The sequence below is a fragment of the Rhinoderma darwinii genome, chromosome 11 (genome assembly GCF_050947455.1).
Source record: "Rhinoderma darwinii isolate aRhiDar2 chromosome 11, aRhiDar2.hap1, whole genome shotgun sequence".
Classification (NCBI taxonomy): Eukaryota; Metazoa; Chordata; class Amphibia; order Anura; family Rhinodermatidae; genus Rhinoderma; species Rhinoderma darwinii.
In genome coordinates this window covers 4,952,490-4,974,233 of record NC_134697.1, presented here as the reverse complement: position 1 = coordinate 4,974,233, position 21,744 = coordinate 4,952,490, and the positions used below count along the sequence as shown (strand labels likewise).

General features: G+C 40.9%; 1 protein-coding gene across 1 annotated transcript in view; it reads left to right on the top strand.

The window, feature by feature from the left end:
• Positions 1-21,744, top strand: part of ACSL5 (acyl-CoA synthetase long chain family member 5) — a 38,351-nt gene that overhangs the window by 2,975 nt on the left and 13,632 nt on the right. The window contains exons 2-13 of the mRNA XM_075842775.1: positions 5,530-5,702; positions 6,905-7,013; positions 7,833-7,897; positions 9,446-9,547; positions 11,381-11,480; positions 13,036-13,214; positions 13,988-14,020; positions 15,201-15,252; positions 15,976-16,049; positions 16,379-16,456; positions 21,038-21,172; positions 21,270-21,404. Of these exons, the coding sequence (XP_075698890.1) occupies positions 5,530-5,702; positions 6,905-7,013; positions 7,833-7,897; positions 9,446-9,547; positions 11,381-11,480; positions 13,036-13,214; positions 13,988-14,020; positions 15,201-15,252; positions 15,976-16,049; positions 16,379-16,456; positions 21,038-21,172; positions 21,270-21,404 (1,235 nt within the window). The remainder of the gene's footprint in view (positions 1-5,529; positions 5,703-6,904; positions 7,014-7,832; positions 7,898-9,445; positions 9,548-11,380; positions 11,481-13,035; positions 13,215-13,987; positions 14,021-15,200; positions 15,253-15,975; positions 16,050-16,378; positions 16,457-21,037; positions 21,173-21,269; positions 21,405-21,744) is intronic.

Below are 21,744 nucleotides of genomic sequence, written 5' to 3'. Positions count from 1 at the left end.
ATCTAATCCTATCATGTGTGATACTGTCTGCTGAGCTGTGTATCTAATCCTATCATGTGTGATACTGTCTGCTGAGCGGCTGTATCCAAACCTATCATGTGTGATACTGTCTACCGAGCTGTGTATCTAATCCTATCATGTGTGATACTGTCTACTGAGCCACTGTATCTAATCCTATCATGTGGGATACTGTCTGCTGGGCCTTATATCTAATCCTATCATGCGTTATACTGTGCGCTGAGCTGTGTATCTAATCCTATCATGTGTGATACTGTCTTCTGAGCTGTGTATCTAAACCTATCCTGTGTGATATTGTCTGATGAGCTGTGTATCTAATCCTATCATGTGTGATACTGTCTGCTGAGCTGTGTATCTAATCCTATCATGTGTGATATTGTCTGCTGGGCCTTACATCTAATCCTATCATGTGTGATACTGTCTACTGAGCTGCTGTATCTAATCCTATCATGTGTGATACTGTCTGATGAGCCCCTGTATCTAATCCTATCCTGTGTGATACTGTCTGCTGAGCTGTGTATCTAATCCCATCATGTGTGATACTGTCTGCTGAGCCACTGTATCCAATCCTATCGTGTGATACTGTCTGCTGAGCTGTGTATCTAATCCTATCATGTGTGAAACTGTCTGCTGAGCTGTGTATCTAATCCTATCATGTATGATACTGCCTGCTGAGCCGCTATATCTAATCCTATCATGTGTAATACTGTCTGCTGAGCTGTGTATCTAATCCTATCATGTGTGGTACTGTCTGCTGAGCTGTGTATCTAATCCTATCATGTGTGATACTGTCTGCTGAGCTGTGTATCTAATCCTATCATGTGTGATACTGTCTGCTGAGCCACTGTATCTAATCCTATCATGTGTGATACTGTCTGCTGAGCTGCTGTATCTAATCCTATCATGTGTGATACTGTCTGCTGAGCTGTGTATCTGCTATGTATCTAATCCTATCATGTGTGATACTGCCTGCCGAGCTGTGTATCTAATCCTATCATGTGTGATACTGTCTGCTGAGCCGCTGTATCTAATCCTATCATGTGTGATACTGTCTGCTGAGCGGTGTATCTAATCCTATCATGTGTGATACTGTCTGCTGAGCCCTATATCTAATCCTATCATGTGTGATACTGTCTGCTGAGCCGCTGTATCTAATCCTATCATGTGTGATACTGTCTACTGAGCTGTGTATCTAATCCTATCATGTGTGATACTGTCTGCTGAGCTGTGTATCTAATCCTATCATGTGTGATACTGTCTGCTGAGCCGCTGTATCCAATCCTATCATGTGTGATACTGTCTGCTGAGCAGTGTATCTAATCCTATCATGTGTGATACTGTCTGCTGAGCTATGTATCTAATCCTATCATGTGTGATACTGTCTGCTGAGCTGTGTATCTAATCCCATCATGTGTGATACTGTCTGCTGAGCTGTGTATCTAATCCCATCATGTGTGTTACTGTCTGCTGAGCCACCGTATCTAATCCTATCATGTGTGATACTGTCTGCTGAGCCACTGTATCTAATCCTATCATGTGTGATACTGTCTGCTGAGCCGCTGTATCTAATCCCATCATGTGTGATACTGCCTGCCGAGCTGTGTATCTAATCCTATCATGTGTGATACTGTCTGCTGAGCTGTGTATCTAATCCCATCATGTGTGATACGGTCTGCTGAGCTGTGTATCTAATCCCATCATGTGTGTTACTGTCTGCTGAGCCACCGTATCTAATCCTATCATGTGTGATACTGTCTGCTGAGCCACTGTATCTAATCCTATCATGTGTGATACTGTCTGCTGAGCCGCTGTATCTAATCCGATCATGTGTGATACTGCCTGCCGAGCTGTGTATCTAATCCTATCATGTGTGATACTGTCTGCTGAGCTGTGTATCTAATCCTATCATATGTGATACTGTCTGCTGAGCTGTGTATCTAATCCTATCATGTGTGATACTGTCTGCTGAGCCGCTGTATCTAATCCTATCATGTGTGATACTGTCTGCTGAGCTGTGTATCTAATCCTATCATGTGTGATACTGTCTGCTGAGCGGCTGTATCCAAACCTATCATGTGTGATACTGTCTACCGAGCTGTGTATCTAATCCTATCATGTGTGATACTGTCTACTGAGCCACTGTATCTAATCCTATCATGTGGGATACTGTCTGCTGGGCCTTATATCTAATCCTATCATGCGTTATACTGTGCGCTGAGCTGTGTATCTAATCCTATCATGTGTGATACTGTCTTCTGAGCTGTGTATCTAAACCTATCCTGTGTGATATTGTCTGATGAGCTGTGTATCTAATCCTATCATGTGTGATACTGTCTGCTGAGCTGTGTATCTAATCCTATCATGTGTGATATTGTCTGCTGGGCCTTATATCTAATCCTATCATGTGTGATACTGTCTACTGAGCTGCTGTATCTAATCCTATCATGTGTGATACTGTCTGATGAGCCCCTGTATCTAATCCTATCCTGTGTGATACTGTCTGCTGAGCTGTGTATCTAATCCCATCATGTGTGATACTGTCTGCTGAGCCACTGTATCCAGTCCTATCGTGTGATACTGTCTGCTGAGCTGTGTATCTAATCCTATCATGTGTGATACTGTCTGCTGAGCTGTGTATCTAATCCTATCATGTGTGATACTGTCTGATGAGCCCCTGTATCTAATCCTATCCTGTGTGATACTGTCTGCTGAGCTGTGTATCTAATCCTATCATGTGTGATACTGTCTGCTGAGCTGTGTATCTAATCCTATCATGTGTGATACTGCCTGCTGAGCCGCTATATCTAATCCTATCATGTGTAATACTGTCTGCTGAGCTGTGTATCTAATCCTATCATGTGTGGTACTGTCTGCTGAGCTGTGTATCTAATCCTATCATGTGTGATACTGTCTGCTGAGCCACTGTATCTAATCCTATCATGTGTGATACTGTCTGCAGAGCTGTGTATCTAATCCTATCATGTGTGATACTGTCTGCTGAGCTGCTGTATCTAATCCTATCATGTGTGATACTGTCTGCTGAGCTGTGTATCTAATCCTATCATGTGTGATACTGTCTGCTGAGCTGTGTATCTAATCCTATCATGTGTGATACTGCCTGCCGAGCTGTGTATCTAATCCTATCATGTGTGATACTGTCTGCTGAGCCGCTGTATCTAATCCTATCATGTGTGATACTGTCTGCTGAGCGGTGTATCTAATCCTATCATGTGTGATACTGTCTGCTGAGCCCTATATCTAATCCTATCATGTGTGATACTGTCTGCTGAGCCGCTGTATCTAATCCTATCATGTGTGATACTGTCTACTGAGCTGTGTATCTAATCCTATCATGTGTGATACTGTCTGCTGAGCTGTGTATCTAATCCTATCATGTGTGATACTGTCTGCTGAGCCGCTGTATCCAATCCTATCATGTGTGATACTGTCTGCTGAGCAGTGTATCTAATCCTATCATGTGTGATACTGTCTGCTGAGCTATGTATCTAATCCTATCATGTGTGATACTGTCTGCTGAGCTGTGTATCTAATCCTATCATGTGTGATACTGTATGCTGAGCTGTGTATCTAATCCTATCATGTGTGATACTGTGTGTGGAGCTGTGTATCTAATCCTATCATGTGTGATACTGTCAGCCGAGCTGTGTATCTAATCCTATCATGTGTGATACTGTCTGCTGAGCCGCTGTATCTAATCCTATCATGTGTGATACTGTCTGCTGAGCCGCTGTATCCAATCCTATCATGGGTGATACTGTCTGCTGAGCTGTGTATCTAATCCTATCATGTTTGATACTGTCTGATGAGCTGTGTAAATAAGCCTATCATGTGTGATACTGTCTGCTGAGCTGTGTATCTAATCCTATCCTGTGTGATACTGTCTGCTGAGCTGTGTATCTAATTCTATCATGTGTGATACTGTCTGCTGGGCCCTGTATCTAATCCTATCATGTGTGATACTGTCTGCTGAGCTGTGTATCTAATCCTATCATGTGTGATACTGTCTGCTGAGCTGTGTATCTAATCCTATCATGTGATACTGTCTGCTGAGCCGCTGTATCTAATCCTATCATTTGTGATACTGTCTGCTAGGCCTTATATCTAATCCTATCATGTGTGATACTGTCTGCTGAGCTGTGTATCTAATCCTATCATGTGTGATACTGTCTGCTGAGCTGCTGTATCTAATCCTATCATGTGTGATAATATCTGCTGAGCTGTGTATCTAATCCTATCATGTGTGATACGGTCTGCTGAGCTGTGTATCTAATCCTATCATGTGTGATACTGTCTGCTGAGCTGCTGTATCTAATCCTATCATGTGTGATAATATCTTCTGAGCCGTGTATCTAATCCTATCATGTGTGATAATATCTTCTGAGCTGTGTATCTAATCCTATCATGTGTAATACTGTCTGCTGACCTGTGTACCTAATCCTATTATGTGTGATACTGTCTACTGAGCTGTGTATCTAATCCTAGCATGTGTGATACTGTCTGCTGAGCTATGTATCTAATCCTATCATGTGTGATACTGTCTGCTGAGCTGTATCTAATCCTATCATGTGTGATACTGTCTGCTGAGCTGTGTATCTATTCGGCCTCGTTTACACGAGCGTGATATACGTGCGTGCGATGCGCGTGCTTTTCACGCTTGTCGTACGGACCTATACAAGTCTATGGGGCCGTGCAGACAGTCCGTGAGTTTTGCGCAGCGTGAGTCCGCTGAAAAAAACTCACGACATGTCCGTTCTTTGTGCGCTGTTCGCGCATCACGCACCCATTGAAGTAAATGGGTGCGTGAAAATCACGCAGGTCACACGGAAGCACTGCCGTGCGAACTGCGTGGTTCGCGCAACAGCTGTCAAACTCTGAATGTAAACAGAAAAGCACCACGTGCTTTTCTGTTTACAAACATCCAAACAGAGTGTCATAAAGATGCCGGCTGCGCGAAAATCACGCAGCCGCGCATCATACACTGATGACACACTGTTAAGTGCCTTTAGCGCACGCAAAACGCAACGTTTTTTGCGTGCGCAAAACGCACACGCTCGTGTAAACCCGGCCTCCCTGTCACGTGTGATGCTGTCTGCTGAGCTTTGTATCTAAGCTTAGCATTAATGATATTACTTACTGTGTTTCCAAGCCTATCATGTGTGATACTTTCTTCTGAATCACTGTATCTAATCCTATAATGTCTGGCATTGTTTGCTGAGCTTTGTATCTAAGCCTATCATGTGTGATACTATCTTCTGAGCTATGTATCTAATCCTATCATATGTGATACTGTCTGCTGAATCGCTGTATCTAAGCCTATAATGTGTGATACTGTATGATGAGCTGCGTATCTAAGCCTATCATGTGTGCTACATTCTCAGAGCACCGCACAGCACTACAACCCCCACCATGCAATGTTAATGACGTTGGATACATATATTCCGGCTTCACTGGGTATAGAATTATAATGTCTCCTTATCTCTTATGGTTTAGGTTTGTGGGCCGGCGAGATGTGTTGCTGTCTCACTTTCCTGTTCACCCCACTGTCGGCACCAGCGATCGTCACCCTCATAGCCATCGGACTGACCGCTTTCTTCTATGTTCTCACCAAACCTAAACCCGTCTATCCTCCCATAGATCTGAACAAGCAATCCATCGGAACACAGGTAAAGATCTGCCGCCATCATTCTATTATTATTATCATTATTATTTCATCATCATCATCATCATTATTATTATTATCATTACTATTATCATCATCATTACTATTATCATCATTATTATTATTATTATTATCATTACTATTATCATCATTATTATTATTATTATCATTATTATTATTATTATTATCATTACTATTATCATCATTATTACTATTATTATTATCATTAGTATTATTGTTATTATTATTATTTCATCATCATCATCATCATTATTATTATTATCATTACTATTATCATCATCATTACTATTATCATCATTATTATTATTATTATCATTACTATTATCATCATTATTATTATTATTATCATTACTATTATCATCATTATTATTATTATTACTATTATTATTATCATTAGTATTATTGTTATTATTATTATTTCATCCTCATTATCATTATTATTATTTCATCATTATTATTGTTATTATTATTAGTATTATTATTATTATTATTACTACTATTATTATTATTATTAGTATTATTATTACTACTATTATTATTATTAGTATTATTATTATTATTATTATTACTACTATTATTATTATTATTATTAGTATTATTATTATTATTATTACTACTATTATTATTATTATTAGTATTACTATTATTATTACTATTATTATTATTATTATTATTATTATTATTATTATTACTACTATTATTATTATTATTTGTATTATTATTAGTATTATTATTATTATTATTATTATTACTACTATTATTATTATTATTTGTATTATTATTAGTATTATTATTATTATTATTATTACATGCCATTAGGTCTTTTTGCCTCTTCGCTTCCACATGACCAGTGTCTTTCCAGAATGTCCGGTGTTAAGTTTGGGTCTTCAGGCTTCTCAATGGAGTGATCGTGATTTCTATGTTTGTCTCCATCCATCTTATTACCATTTGTCTTCTTCCAAATGGTAACGGCGAAACGGCGCTGTTAATGTCTATGGGACTCAAAAATGTCAGAATATCCCCTCCGATGGGGGTCATGATAAGATATGATATGGAAAGGTCATAATTAGACCCAAACTCTGATGACCCGAGGTTGGGCCGGGATTTGAATCCGTAACAAAGCGCAGAATAACATCCATATAACGCTCCTATTTGTCAGTAATCTCATGGCGGTTCTATACGCAGGGTGGGGCGCGGAGATGTGCGTTACTGAAGGATGATACCCTCATGTCTTACTACTATGAAGACGCCAAAACCTTGTATGAAATATTCATGAGGGGACTACGAGTGTCAGGTAAGAAACACTACGAGATTTAGGCCATGGCTGCTACATTCTTTGCTGCTTTTTTATGGCCCATTCATATAAAATAATAAATGAAGCATCTTTGCAAATAGTTTTGATTAAAAATCTCCTATCGTTTTGTGTCCACACCTCCTATGCAGATCTATTTGTCTCCATGGTTACAGACTACAAACAAACCCTGTGTAGTCTGATGCTGCAGTCCCACTACTTTCTACCTGTCCCTTACTTCTTGTAATCTACCGAATGTACAAATGTATGTAAGTAAGAAGTAGGGGACAGATGGGAGTATGACCGCAAGATCAGACTACACAGGGAAACTGGAAACCATAAACAAGCAGGTTATCTGCTATTGGCAGCTCTTATTATAGCTTTATTTTTATTCTAATTCTGGCTTGTGTGAATACCCAGGGCATTTGGCTCATTAACATATAAATACATGATGGTCATTAACTTTTGAACATCCTAATACTTGAATTTGGCATTCATGGGTTAATGAGTCAGACTGTGGGGGTGTTAAAATATTAAAATATAACTAATAGCTCATTTACTTGTGGGACACCACTTTGGACCAAAATGACTAAATAATTAATAAGTATAATGGATCTGTTAATGGTATCTAGCCTGCTTGTTGATGGTTTCCAGGCTGTAACAGAACTTGAAAATAAGGGCAAACTGTAAAAAAAGAAAAAGATGCTGGATATTACGAGTGCTGACCAGTATTAATCATGGGTGGAGTACCTTTATCTTGAAATGGGGCATATAGCCAGTTGATGACATCATCATGACATAATCGGCTATTGGATTCTGCAGGAAATGGAGACTGTCTGGGATACCGGAAACCAAATCAGCCCTATCAGTGGATCACATACAGGCAGGTGAGATCCGGCGCATGATGATTTTCAGACACGATATTAGATTATCTACAGTTCCACATGGTATATATACAGGTATAATATATACCTGTATATAGACCTATTCCATGTGACCCCGTAGGTTACAGCCACAGATGTGGCATCACTCACTGATAACATTCACGTTTCATTTTATATCATGGATTTGTCTTACTATTTGGATTTCCGGTTTGTTTTTTTACCTATCATCCTCGTATAAGTATGAATATAATGCCAGACCTACAGTGGAGACTGACACATACACAGGCAGAGCAATAAGAGAGAGTGAAGAAGGGGCAGCAATGTAAATGGGTTTATATATTCCATTCTGTGTCTGTGAAAAGCTGGGTGTACACTGTCATGCAGGGGGGTCACTGTATGGGTGCAGCGGCTGCAGTCACTCCTAGGTCCAGGAGCTTCACGTTGCCCCTCTTTTGTCATGGCTTCTATTAGGAGATGTCACCCAGCGTCTTAGGAGACCAAGATAACTGAGAAATATGGAAGCAGAATATAGGACTGTTCCTATAATTTAGGACCATTTTGGCAAATATTTGTCCCGGGCACATTTTGGCAAACGCAGGGGTAGATTTGGAAGGGGAGATGATGGAGGGATCTCCCCCACTTTCCCTCTACACTACACCAGCAGTATTTTTTTTTTTGGGGGGGGGGGTTAATCGTCTTTTATCTATTGACCTAATCCAATAAATAACTGCCGATATTATGTCTCTCTCATCGCGCCCGGCTCCTCCCCAGCTCCAGATGCCGCCGCACACAATGTACGGACACTACGGTGTGTGGCAGCGCCTGCAGCTGAAAACGAGCCAGGAGCGGGGAGTAATTAGGGGGTCTGATCTCCAGTCTGAATTATTGGGTCTGGTGTCTGAAAAGGGGGGTCTGAAGTATGGGGTTTGAATTGTGGGGTCTGGACTTACATCAGGAATAAGTTTGTAGTCTGGTCTTGGATCTGAATTTTAGGGTCTGGTCTGGGGTCTAGAAATAGTTTGGGGTCAGGTCTGGGGTTATCCAGGCTTTGTAAAAATGTTAACTTTAACTGCAAAAGTCGTCTGAGATCCCCGCAGCGCACAATTCCCCCCCCCCCCCATACTGTCCTCACTGTACGGCTGTTATAGCGAGGTCGGTATACAGGGAATATTCAGAAGATAATGTATATTGTAACAACCCCCGCCCCATGGCAAGCCACGCCGCAACAAGCCGAGCCGCAACAATCCACGGCGCAACAAGCCGTGCCACAACAAGCCACGCCACATCAATCCACGCCACAACAAGCCACGCCGCATCAAGTCGCGACGCAACAAGCCACTTTGCAACAAGCCACGACGCAACAAACTGCCCCACAACAAGCCACGATGCAACAAACCGCCCCCAACAAGCCACGCTGCAACACACCACCCCCTGTCAATGCCAAAGTGGCCGTACAATTTTTTTAAAAGGGGACGCGTTTTGATTTTGGGGGAAATGTTACTCCATAAACCGGAGATTATTACTGAAGACTTTGGTTTTGACATTTTGCAGGTGGCAGACAGAGCTGAACATTTGGGTTCTGGTTTCATCCAGAAGGGCTGCAAAGCATCTCCGGACCAGTACATCGGGGTCTTCTCCCAGAACCGGCCCGAGGTAAAACAGCCAATCAGGAGAGGGTATCCTTCAGTACCTTTAAATAATAAGAAGCTATAATCAGTAAATCTACATCTGAGCTTACAAGAAATGTTGTTAATTTGACATTAAGAAACTGAGAAAGGTACAACAGGAGCCGAGACAGTGCTGAAGACCTGAGTAATGTGAGACAGACTAGTTGCTAGGGACCCACTGCCTGACAACCCCAGAGAAAAGACTGACAGTCTGGTTACTAGGGACCCACTGCCTGACAGACACAGAGAAAAGACTGACAGACTGGTTACTAGTAATTGACTGCAACAACCTCAGACATTTGTTCTCTGTTATCAGACATGTCAGGCTGGGGGAGGATGACTGTAGGACAGGTGACTACAATCTATTGTTCTCTGTTACCAGCCATGTCAGGCTGGGAGAGGATGACTGTAGGACAGGTGAATACAATCTATTGTTCTCTGTTATCAGACATGTCAGGCTGGGGAGGATGACTGGAGGACAGGTGAATACAATCTATTGTTCTCTGTTATCAGACATGTCAGGCTGGGGGAGGATGACTGTAGGACAGGTGAATACAATCTATTGTTCTCTGTTATCAGACATGTCAGGCTGGGGGGAGGATGACTGTAGGACAGGTGAATACAATCTATTGTTCTCTGTTATCAGACATGTCAGGCTGGGGGAGGATGACTGTAGGACAGGTGACTACAATCTATTGTTCTCTGTTACCAGCCATGTCAGGCTGGGAGAGGATGACTGTAGGACAGGTGAATACAATCTATTGTTCTCTGTTATCAGACATGTCAGGCTGGGGAGGATGACTGGAGGACAGGTGAATACAATCTATTGTTCTCTGTTATCAGACATGTCAGGCTGGGGGAGGATGACTGTAGGACAGGTGAATACAATCTATTGTTCTCTGTTATCAGACATGTCAGGCTGGGGGAGGATGACTGTAGGACAGGTGAATACAATCTATTGTTCTCTGTTATCAGACATGTCAGGCTGGGGGAGAGGATGACTGTAGGACAGGTGAATACGATCTATTGTTCTCTGTTATCAGACATGTCAGGCTGGGGGAGGATGACTGTAGGACAGGTGAATACAATCTATTTTTCTATGTTATCAGACATGTCAGGCTGGGGGGAGGATGACTGTAGGACAGGTGAATACGATCTATTGTTCTCTGTTATCAGACATGTCAGGCTGGGGGAGGATGACTGTAGGACAGGTGAATACAATCTATTTTTCTCTGTTATCAGACATGTCAGGCTGGGGGGAGGATGACTGTAGGGCATGAATGTTGGTTTCTTCCCACTCCCTGCCCCCATTAATAATGCTTTATGTCACATCCGTGATCCACCTGTATGACTGATATCAGCCGCCCTTTATATAACATTGCAGTACTAGTTTTGCATGGCGGGTCCCACTGGGGAACTAATCCTGCCATCGGCAGAAAGATTCCTCCTCTCATTGACTTCAGAATCCATCCAAAGATCGAGTAAGAAGCTTCTTTTCCCCACTAGCTTATTTTTTCAGCTAGCGGGAAAAAGAAGCGTCCGACTCCCATTGAAATGAATGATAGGTTGAATTATGCTGCGGAATCCTTGGTGGGTTACGCCACTAAAATTGTGCCATGTGAACAGGGCCTTATATGCTGACAGCTTCAGGTGTAGTTGCCCTTTAAGTTCAAGTAAAATGTTGCGGTGATGATATAAAGTAAAAGTAACTGACAGTATTGCAAGATGGACATGCCCTTAAAATGTGCAACATGAAGGTAAAGCTCTGACCTGGGGTCGGGGGTGCTGACACGTGTTAACCCCTCATCTCCTTGACCAGGTGGTGATTGCTGAACTCGCCTGCTTCTCCTACTCTATAGTGGTGGTTCCTCTTTATGACACTTTGGGAGCAGAAGCCATCGTATTCATCGTAAACAGAGGTGAGTCCCCCCTCAAAGCGGGCACTTAGTAATAATAAATAAGGGGCCCCTTGCTGGCAGTGGCATAACTCGAAGCTCGTGGGCCCAAAAGCAAAAACTGTGCCAGGGCCCCCCACCTACCATTTATAATACGGTGCTTTCTTATTTTGCAAACGGGCCTCACAGGCACCAGACCCCGGGTGTGACTGCTACCTCTGCACCCCCTATAGCTACACCCCTACATCCCGGGACAGGGGGGGCCCAGAACTGGTTACCACCTTATAGGTGTGAAGGGTGATATTGTTTAGGGAGATGCCGGACCCCCTCTTACATCAGAGCCCTTAGACTATGTAACGTATGGACAGCCGGGCACTGAATCCTGCTAGGAGTCAAGGTCTGAAGCCCTGGATATTCCTTCCCCTCTTTTAATTAAAGGGTCAGTCCAGTAAAATGAAGCTTGATCATTGTATTATGAAAAGTTTTGCAACTTTCTAATCAACTTTGTGCTTCAATTCCTTGACATTTTCAAGATCTCTGCTTGCTGTCCATGCATGTTTACATTCTGGGTCTAAAAACCTGTACAGACCTAAAACTTCTTACAGCTGAGGGGCTGTTACAATTGTATCCAGTCTTCATAATCCTTTGTGAGCTAAACACTTCAGCAGGACAAATCTCTCTCCTGTTCTGATAGTTTGTTACAATGTATCAGTGCAGATAAAATGTATCCGTCTGGGTCCAGGCTGTTTAGAACACAGAGGATTGTCTGGACTAGATTTAATTATAGCAAACCCTCAGCTGTGAAAATAATTAGGTCTGTACAGCTTTCAGCCTCTGGATGTAAAAAAGAAGGTCCCTACTCACTTACGGCAAGCAGAGATCTTGAAAATGGTGAATAATTTAAGCACAAAGTACATTAGAAATTTGCAGAACTTTCTACTCTTTCTTAGCAACTCCTGCTAATAATGGGAATCCTCGGCTATGATGTTCATTTACTTTTTTAGGACATCTGGACGGGGGATTCTTCTTGACATAACCCCATAATCGTTATTTACATAATAGCGAATTACCCCTCTAATACACAATCCATTATCGAGTTTGTAGTTGGATGAGAGGGAAACCAATTGGCAAGCTTGTGGTCTCATTACACGATCTTGAAGCTTTGCCTTCGCTCGTGCTTTGCTTCCAGGATCATGAATATAATTCCAGAAGTAATGCTATGACACAAACCCAGGCAGTGCCGTATGACAGAGCTGGCTGGCACGTAGCCGGGAGGGACCTATAGCGCTGCTTATTCTAAGCTTCATGGTTTAGGAACAGAATGCCACAACTACAGTAAAGACTGACACTTACACAAGCAGAGGAGTAGAAGAGAGGAACCAAGGGGGAAATGCATCTCTGAATATCAGTGCAGTGTATGGAGAGATGGTGACAACTGCAACGGCTGCCGCCAGTGGTTGTCACACATTATTTGATGCTCATAGTGGGGACTAGGAAGCCACAGAATAGCCTCGGTGTACAGGTGGAGTCCCCCCTTACTGTATAACATTATAATACAATGCCTTGTTGTGTTCTGCAGCCGATTTATCCCTCGTCGTCTGCGACAAACCAGACAAAGCTGCGATTCTACTCAGTAACTGCGAGAAGGGACTCACCCCGGGGCTGAAGATCATCGTCCTGATGGAGGAATTCGGTGACGACCTGAAAGAACGATCTGCAAAGTGCGGGGTGGAGCTGCTGCTGATGAAGGACGTGGAGGTATGTGGCGAATATCAGGGGTAACACTATGGATATGACATTGAGAATGCATGGAGGATCGGTCTCACCTCTGATCACCTGCCGAAAAATACTGCACCTCTGCAGAGATAACCCCGCTCACCTGTACACTGCAGCAAAACCCCAGCAATTGACAGGATTCGTCAATCATGTACAATGCACCAAGAGGACTGGAGATTTATTATTCCTCTGACTTGTAGCCGATGTTTAATGTGGTAATGGCTCCTTATTATTATATTATTATATTCACAAGCCCCTCCCCTGCATTGAGGCTCCTCCCTTTTGTTGAGGCTCCTCCTCTCACTCTTTGTGGAGCAGTTTCCTGAAAATCTTCTTTTTCTCACTGGGGTTTAGTTGCTTGTAGTTTATAATCGTTCTGTCCATGCTGATATAGAAATCCTCGCTCCATGTACTGACATCTTGCTGGGTTTGCACTTATACACAGAAGCCAATATGAACAAGCAAAGCAGCAGTATAAAGCATGGGGAGAGGCAGAGCAGATGTATGCGTATCTGATGAGATAGGAGGATGATTTCATGACTACGTCAGACCCCAACTAATAATGCAGCTAAGCTGGAGTCACTGATCATACAAGCATTGTAATGGAACTGAGCTGCAATGTAAAGTATGGTGGACAGAGCTGCCGCTGATGAAACAGGAGGTGGAATTCAGACGATCTCTGTTGACTGACACTTTAGATCATGCTAAATGTGTGAAACGTAAATGTGATCTATGACTTCTGTATTTTTGTTCAGTATTTAGGAAAAGAAAACTTCAAGAAACCCACGGTAAGTGGAAGATATAAGTTAAAGGAATCTTCTAGTTTCAGGGAATAAATGTTACTTATTCAATGTATAATATAAAATGTTTACGTTTTCCAATATACTTTCTGTATCAATACGTCATGGTGTTAAAGATCTCTGCTTGCTGTTATTCAATAGGAAACTATATTATTTCCAGTTTATGTGATGTACACAGAGGGGCTCGGACTATTACAGGTGGCTCTGATAACTGTACTGTAATTGTAACGAGCCGTGCACCTGTGCGTCCATCACATGACCAGGACTGGATTTCTCTGGAAGTAAACAATGACGTTCCCTATTGAATGACAGTAAGCAGAGATCTTAAAAACCATGAGGAATTGATACAGAATTTAAAGTGTAATTACCATCTCAGACATTTATGGCATATCCACAGGATCACCTGCTTACCCCTGTCCTCGATATAGGTGCAGGTCCTAGAGCATCTATCAGACATTTATGGCATATGGAAAGTATTTTTATTCGTAGTGGTGAAGAGTAAATGTTCTGGAGAGATATGAAGAATAATATGATACTGTGTATATAAATAATAATATGATACTGTGTATCTAGATCATTATATATTTACTATTAGGACTGTCTAATGCTAACAATAAATATTTACATATATCTAATAATAATGAATATATAAGTGACCTCCCCATTCATCTCAATATATCATTAGGTTATTATTAGTAGCATTATTATGATAGATAGATAGATAGATAGATAGATAGATAGATAGATAGATAGATAGATAGATAGATAGATAGATAGATAGATAGATAGATAGATAGAGAGAGAGAGATAGATAGATAGATATGAGATAGATGATAGATAGATAGATAGATATGAGATAGATAGATAGATAGATAGATAGATAGATAGATAGATAGATATGAGATAGATAGATATGAGATAGATAGATATGAGATAGATAGATATGAGATAGATAGATATGAGATAGATAGATATGAGATAGATAGATATGAGATAGATATGAGAGATAGATAGATAGATAGATATGAGATAGATATGAGATAGATAGATAGATAGATAGATAGATAGATAGATAGATATGAGATAGATAGATAGATAGATAGAATCTTTATATTTGTATTTTGTTTCGCTAGATGGAAATGTTGAGGGTTATTATCTGTTCTTTCAGCCTCCCAATCCTGATGACTTGTGTCTGATCTGTTTCACTAGTGGGACAACAGGTGACGTTTACATAATTTATAATATTTCCTCAGATTTACTAAGGGTCGGACATATATGTGTAGCTGTACAGGGGCCCAGCAGGTTAGGGGCCCCTGTGCCACTTCATACTGACTATTTAATTGATGTAAAGAAATGAGATAATGATTTTATTAGCTGACAATTGCTGGTGAATTGTTAGAGAGAGAAGGAGGGTGCTCTATAATAAGGGGGTGCTCTATGATAAGGAGGGTGCTCTATAATAAGGGGGTGCTCTATGATAAGGAGGGTGCTCTATGATAAGGAGGGTGCTCTATGATAAGGGGGTGCTCTATGATAAGGGGGGTGCTCTATGATAAGGGGGGTTCTCCTATGATAAGGGGGGTGCTCTATGATAAGGGGGGTGCTCTATGATAAGGGGGGTGCTCTATGATAAGGGGGGTGCTCTATGATAAGGGGGTGCTCTATGATAAGGGGGGTGCTCTATGATAAGAGGGTGCTCTATGATAAGGAGGGGAGGGGGCTCTATGATAAGGGGGGTGCACGATGATAAGGAGGATGATCTATGATAAGGGGGGTCTATGATAAGGGGGGGCTCTCTGATAAGGGGGATTCTAAGGGGGCAAATACTATTCCACATCTTTGCACAATCGCTGTTTATTTAGCTTTTTAATTTATATTTTAGCCTCAATCTTAACTCAGGACTGTTTACTGCACATATTCTTATAAAAAATGTCTTCTACCAGGTGACCCCAAAGGGGCGATGCTCTCCCACCAGAATGTTGTAGCTGATGCCAGCAGTTTTCTTAAAGCGACAGAAGTAAGTGACCGTTATATTAAAGTATTGAATCTATCTATCTATCTATCTATCTATCTATCTATCTATCTATCTATCTATCTATCTATCTATCTATCTATCTATCTATCTATCTATCTATCTATCTATCTATCTATCTAGACATTTGTCTCTATTCAACCTATGTAACAGACCTCAATGGCTGCATGCAATTTTTATTTTAAAGGAAAGGCTCCATCCATGTAAAACCTTTTATATATAATTATAGCCCATGGTTGTTTGATATTGTGCCACTTCGTTTGTCTTTTCTTTTCCACTGTCTCTTGACTTTGGACCTTTTTCATACTGTACAGAGCACCTTCGCCCCATTGACCTCCGACATTGAAATATCTTATCTGCCGATGGCGCACATGTTTGAGCGAGTGGTTCAGGTAAGGACTCTGCTCGGTGCCAGGATTTACTGTGACATTGTGTAAGACACCTTGAACTATGGCCACTGGAAACTTGTTATAGACAACATATTCACGTCATAAAGGGGCGGTCCTCCGCTTGGGACCCCCCAAGCTGCTCTGTCAGAACAGCTACTGCCCGGCTCGTCCATCACCACTTTAGGGGAAATTAATGGTTTAATGCCACAACTAAAGGTGATAGTTGCTGATAATAGAGGTCAGAGAAGCTTCACTTTAAAAAGAGGTTGTCTGTGTGAGAGATAATTAATGTAGGGAATAAGTAATATTTTTGGTGTATGTGAGTTAAAATTAATATCAACTGCGGGCCAGGTGTATTCCCGGTGGTCTAGTAGTAATACTATCCCTGGTGGTCTAGGAGTTAGTAATACTATCCATGTTGGACTAGGCATTAGTAATAATATCCCTGGTGGTCTAGGAGTTAGTAATAATATCCCTGGTGGTCTATGAGTTAGTAATACTATCTCTGGTGGTCTAGTAGTAATAATATCCCTGGTGGTCTAGGAGTTAGTAATACTATCCATGTTGTACTAGGTATTACTAATACTATCTCTGGTGGTCTAGGAGTTAGTAATAATATCCCTGGTGGTCTAAGAGCTAGTAATACTATCTCTAGTGGTCTAACAATTTAACAATTAGTAATACTATCCCTGGTGGTCTATGAGTTAGTATTACTATCCCTGGTGATCTTTGAGTTAGTAATACTATCCCTGGTGGTCTAGGAGTTAGTAATTCTATCCATGTCAAACTAGGAGTTAGTTATACTATCCCTGGTGGAATAGAAGTTAGTAATACTATCCCTGGTGGACTAGGAGCTAGTAATACTATCCCTGGTGGACTAGGAGTTAGCAATACTATCTCTGGTGGTCTAGTAGTAATACTATCCCTGGTGGTCTAGGATTTAGTAATACTATCCATGGTGGTCTAGGAGTTAGCAATACTATCCCTGGTGGTCTATGAGTTAGTAGCACTATCTCTGGAGGTCTAGGAGTTAGAAATACTATCCCTGGTGGTATAGGAGTTAGTAATACTATCCCTGGTGGTCTATGAGCTAGTAATACTATACATGACGAACTAGGAGATAGTAATAATATCCCTGTTGGAATAGAAGTTAGTAATACTATCCCTGGTGGACTAGGAGCTAGTAATACTATCCCTGGTGGTCTAGGAGTTAGCAATACTATCTCTGGTGTTCTATGAGTTAGTAGTACTATCTCTGGTGGTCTAGTAGTAATACTATCCCTGGTGGTCTAGGATTTAGTAATACTATCCATGGTGGTCTAGGAGTTAGCAATACTATCCCTGGTGGTCTATGAGTTAGTAGCACTATCTCTGGAGGTCTAGGAGTTCGAAATACTATCCCTGGTGGTATAGGAGTTAGTAATACTATCCCTGGTGGTCTATGAGCTAGTAATACTATACATGACGAACTAGGAGATAGTAATAATATCCCTGTTGGACTAGAAGTTAGTAATACTATCCCTGTTGGACTAGAAGTTAGTAATACTATCCATGTTGGACTAGGAGTTAGTAATACTATCCCTGGTGGTCTAGGAGTTAGTAAAACTATCTCTGGTGGTCTAACAGTTAGTAATAATATCTGTGGTGGTCTATCAGTTTGTAATACTATCCCTGGTGGTCTAGGAGTTAGCAATACTGTCCCTGGTGTTCTATGAGTTAGTAGTACTATCTCTGTTGATCTAGTAGTAATAGTATCCCAGGTGGTCTAAGAGTTAGTAATACTATCCATGTTGGACTAGAAGTTAATAATACTATCCCTGGTTGTCTAGAAGTTAGTAATACCATTCCTGGTGGTCTAGGCATTAGTAATACTATCACTAGTGATCTAGCAGTTAGTAATATTATCCCTGTTGGACTATGAGTTAGTTATACTATCCCTGATGGCCTATGAGTTTAATTATACTATCTCTGGTGGTCTAGGAGTTAGTAATAATATCCCTGGTGGCACTTAGACCACCAAGGGCAGTATTACTAAGTGCCACCAGGGATATTATTACTAACTCGTAGACCACCTTGAATATTATTACTAACTGCTAGACAACCAGGAATATTATTACTAACTGCTAGACCACCACAGATATTATTACTTGCTGATAGGAATAATGTCCTTGGTGGTCTATCAGCAAGTAATAATATCTGTGGTGGTCTAGCAGTTAGTAATAATATTCCTGGTTGTCTAGCAGTTAGTAATAATATTCCTGGTGGTCTAGCAGTTAATAATATTATCCCTGGTGGTCTCTGAGATAGTAATACTATCCCTGGTGGTCTATGAGTTAGTAATACTATCCCTGGTGGTCTATGAGTTAGTACTACTATCCATGTCGAACTAGGAGTTAGTAATACTATCCCTCGTGGTCTATCAGTTAGTAATACTATCCATGTTGGACTAGGAGTAGGTAATACTATTCCTGGTGGTCTAGGAGTTAGTAAAATTATCTCTGGTCAGCTAACAGTTAGTAATAATGTCTTTGGTTGTCTATCAGTTAGTAATCATATCCCTGGTGGTCTAGGAGTTAGCAATACAATCCCTGGTGGTCTAGGAGTTAGTAATACTACCCCTGGTGATCTAGAAGTCAGTAAGACTATCTCTGGTGGTCTAACAGTTAGTAATAATATCTGTGGTGGTCTATCAGTTAGTAATACTATCCCTGCTGGTCTAGGAGTTAGTAATACTCTTTCTTTTAGTCTACCAGTTACTTATACTGTTCGTGGAGTTCTAGCAGTTAATAATACTCTTTCTGGTGGTGTAGGCGTTAGTATTACTCTTTCTGGTGGTCTTGCAGTTAGTAATAATATCCCTGGTTGTCTCACACTTAGCAATACTGTCCTTGGTTTTCTATCAGCAAGTAATAACATCTTTGCTGGTCTAGCAGTTAGTAATAATATTCCTGGTGGTCTAGCAGTTAGTAATAATATTCCTGGTGGTCTAGCAGTTAGTAATAATATTCCTGGGGGTCTAGCAGTTAGTAATAATATCCCTGGCGGTCTTGAACTTCATAATGCTGTCCTTGGTGGTCTATCAGCAATTAATAATATCTGTGGGGGGCTAGCAGTTAGTAATAATATTCCTTGTGGTCTAGCAGTTAGTAATAATAATCCTGGTGGTCAAGCAGTTAGTAATATTATCCCTGGTGGTCTATGCGTTAATAATACTATCCCTGGTGGTCCGTGAGTTAGTAATATTATCCCTGGTGGTCTATGAGTTAGTAATACTATCCCTGGTGGTGTAACGGCTAGTAATAATATCCCTGTTGGACTAGGAGTTAGTAATACTAACCGTGTTGGACTAGAAGTTAATAATACTATCCCTGGTGGTCTATCACTTAGTAATACTATCCCTGTGGACTACAAGTTAGTAATACTATCCCTGGTGGTCTATGAGTTATTAAAACTATCTCTGGTGGTCTAACAGCTAGTAATAATATCTGTGGTGGTCTATCAGTTAGTAATACTATCTCTGCTGGTCTAGGAGTTAGTAATACTATCCCTGCTAGTATAGGAGTTAGCAATACAATCCCTGGTGGTCTAGGAGTTAGCAATACTATTCCCAGGGGTCTAGGAGTTAGTAATACTACCCCTGGTGATCTAGAAGTTAGTAAGACAATCTCTGGTGGTCTAACAGTTAGTAATAATATCCGTGGTGGTCTATCAGTTAGTAATACTATCCCTGCTCGTCTAGGAGTTAGTAATACTCTTTATTTTAGTCTACCAGTTACTTATACTGTTTGTGGAGTTCTAGAAGTTAATAATGCTCTTTCTGGTGGTGTAGGCATTAGTATTACTCTTTCTGGTGGTCTAGCAGTTAGTAATAATATCCCTGGTGGTCTTGCACTTAGCAATACTGTCTTGGGGGTCTATCAGCAAGTAATAATATCTGTGGTGGTCTAGCAGTTAGTAATAATATTACTGGTGGAATAGCAGTTAGTAATAATATCCCTGGTGGTCTAGCAGTTAGTAATAATATCCCTGGTGGTCCAGGAGTTAGTTATAATATCCCTGATGGTCTTGCACTTAGTAATACTGTCCTTGGTGGTCTATCAGCAAGTAATAATATCTGTGGTGGTCTAGCAGTTAGTAATAATATTCCTGGTGGGCTAGCAGTTGGTAATAATATTCCTGGGTGGTCTAGCAGTTAGTAATAATATTCCTGGTGGTCTTGCACTTAGTAATAATATCCCTGGTGGTCTAGCAGTTAGTAATAATATTCCTGGTGGTCTAGCAGTTAGTAATAATATCCCTGGTGGTCTTGCACTTAGTAATACAGTCCTTGGTGGTCTATCAGCAACTAATAATTTCCGTGGTGGTCTAGCAACTAGAAATAATACCCCTGGTGGTCTAGGAGTTAGTGATAACCTAGTTGCAGTTTTAAAACTAATATCTCAGGAGATCTAGTAAGTTTAATATAATATCCCTGGTGGTCCCATACCTTACATTAAGTATTTTTATTACCATCTCAGGGTTAATGCTTTTATTTTCTTCTAATCCTAAACACATGATCCTCATATTGTTTGTTTCGTCTGACAGACAGTGATCTTCTGCTCTGGCGCCAAAGTGGGCTTTTTTCAGGGCGATATACGAGTATTGACTGACGATATGAAAATACTGAAGCCGACAGTTTTCCCCACAGTCCCCAGACTGCTGAACCGGATTTACGACAAGGTACAGGTGGGATTTAGGTGGACGATTTTCCACGCCCAGATATTAGCTTTCTGTCATTTGTACACAAATATAACAACTTGAAAATCATTTCCCCCAGATACAAAGCGGGGCCCAGACTCCCTCCAAGAAATTTCTGCTAGACTTTGCTACATCTTGTAAGTTTGCCGAGGTTAAGAAGGGAATTTTTCGAAATGACAGCATTTGGGATAAATTAATATTCAAGAAAGTTCAGGTGAGTTATAGTGTGCGGTATATTATAAATAGGATATAGCAATTATTTTACAGAAGCATTATATGTTCACTATTGTCTATGAACACCCCACCGCAGCTGCAGAACCTCTTTTTAAAGAAAATGTTATTTCATGGCAAACACTGATTCGTTCACATGAAACCCCTTCTATTGTGCACTGTATTTTTATTGCAGCTGGTATATGTACTTTACATTACAACGCCACACCGCTGCTGCACCCATAGTACATACTCCAGCTGCTGCAAAACCTCTTTTTTTTTAAAAAGAACAATAATGTGGGTCATGTCATTCACTGACAGTCCTCAAATTGATGATAAACTTT